At 43.5% G+C, this 961-nt stretch overlaps 3 protein-coding genes across 3 annotated transcripts in view; 2 read left to right on the forward strand and 1 right to left on the reverse strand.

The window, feature by feature from the left end:
• LOC119593444 (crustacyanin-C1 subunit-like) overlaps nucleotides 1–155 on the reverse strand; it is a 1,277-nt gene extending 1,122 nt beyond the window's left edge. The window contains exon 1 of the mRNA XM_037942372.1: nucleotides 14–155. Coding sequence (XP_037798300.1) covers nucleotides 14–151 — 138 coding nt within the window. The 5' untranslated portion in view covers nucleotides 152–155. The remainder of the gene's footprint in view (nucleotides 1–13) is intronic.
• LOC119593432 (crustacyanin-A2 subunit-like) overlaps nucleotides 1–961 on the forward strand; it is a gene marked incomplete in the record, with an annotated part of 17,926 nt that overhangs the window by 6,610 nt on the left and 10,355 nt on the right.
• The window catches only part of LOC119593462 (crustacyanin-A2 subunit-like), an 877-nt gene continuing 381 nt past the window's right edge, over nucleotides 466–961 (forward strand). Inside the window, exons 1-2 of the mRNA XM_037942389.1 lie at nucleotides 466–621; nucleotides 723–939. Coding sequence (XP_037798317.1) covers nucleotides 499–621; nucleotides 723–939 — 340 coding nt within the window. The 5' untranslated portion in view covers nucleotides 466–498. The remainder of the gene's footprint in view (nucleotides 622–722; nucleotides 940–961) is intronic.

The raw sequence follows: 961 nt of genomic DNA on the forward strand, positions 1-961 counted from the left end.
GAAACTAACTTACCCTTTGATGGTTAGGCTTCTGTTGATCGTAGAGCATTCTCTCGTCTACCGCAGGACATTTTCCCGGCACGACAAAATCTGGGATCTTGTCGGCAACGACCACTGCAACGAGAGCAAGACACAGTAACGAAGTCTTCATGATGAACTTGCAAGCTGATTGCCGTCAGAGATTGTCAGGCCTCTTTATATCTGTGGAGCGATCTGCAGTGGCAAGTCACGTTCCAATAGGTTATTCATGTTGATCTATTAGAGAATAAGATTTGCTTAAATTAGAACAACTCTTAATAGAACACTTACATGTTTCGAAGAATTGATCTAGTTTTTTTAATATTATTAAAACAAAACAAAAGTAAGATTATTAAAGAAAGATCTGAAATTCAAATGATACACGTGATGTTCGATGCTCCGCCTCCTTCGCTGCTTTACGTGTGTCAGGAGATATAAAGAGCAGGACTCGCCAACAGGAGACAAGCACGACAAGCCACCATGTTGAAGGCACTCGTAGCTGCTGCCCTCGTGGCTCTTGTCGCAGCCGACGGCATTCCAGAATTCGTAGCTCCTGGAAATTGTGCCAAAGTGGCAAATCAAGACAACTTCGACCTTCGTAGAGTAAGTCTTCTTATATATTCCTTTCTAATAGCATCTTCACTTACAAACTGATTGTTGCACGATTGTCTTCAAGTGTCTAAGTAACATCTGTTCCCAAACAGTATGCTGGTCGCTGGTATCAGGTAAAGATCATCGACAACGCCTACCAGCCATACACTCGATGCATCCACTCCAACTACGACTACTCTGACTCTGACAACGGCTTTAAGGTGACCACAGCTGGATTCAGCCCCAACAACGAGTACCTCAGATTGCAGGGCAAGATCTACCCCACAAAGGACTTCCCAACTGCCCACATGCTTATTGATTTCCCTTCTGGTATGTGTAAATGATTCTTTCT

Source organism: Penaeus monodon, chromosome 32, assembly GCF_015228065.2.
Source record: "Penaeus monodon isolate SGIC_2016 chromosome 32, NSTDA_Pmon_1, whole genome shotgun sequence".
NCBI lineage: Eukaryota > Metazoa > Arthropoda > Malacostraca > Decapoda > Penaeidae > Penaeus > Penaeus monodon.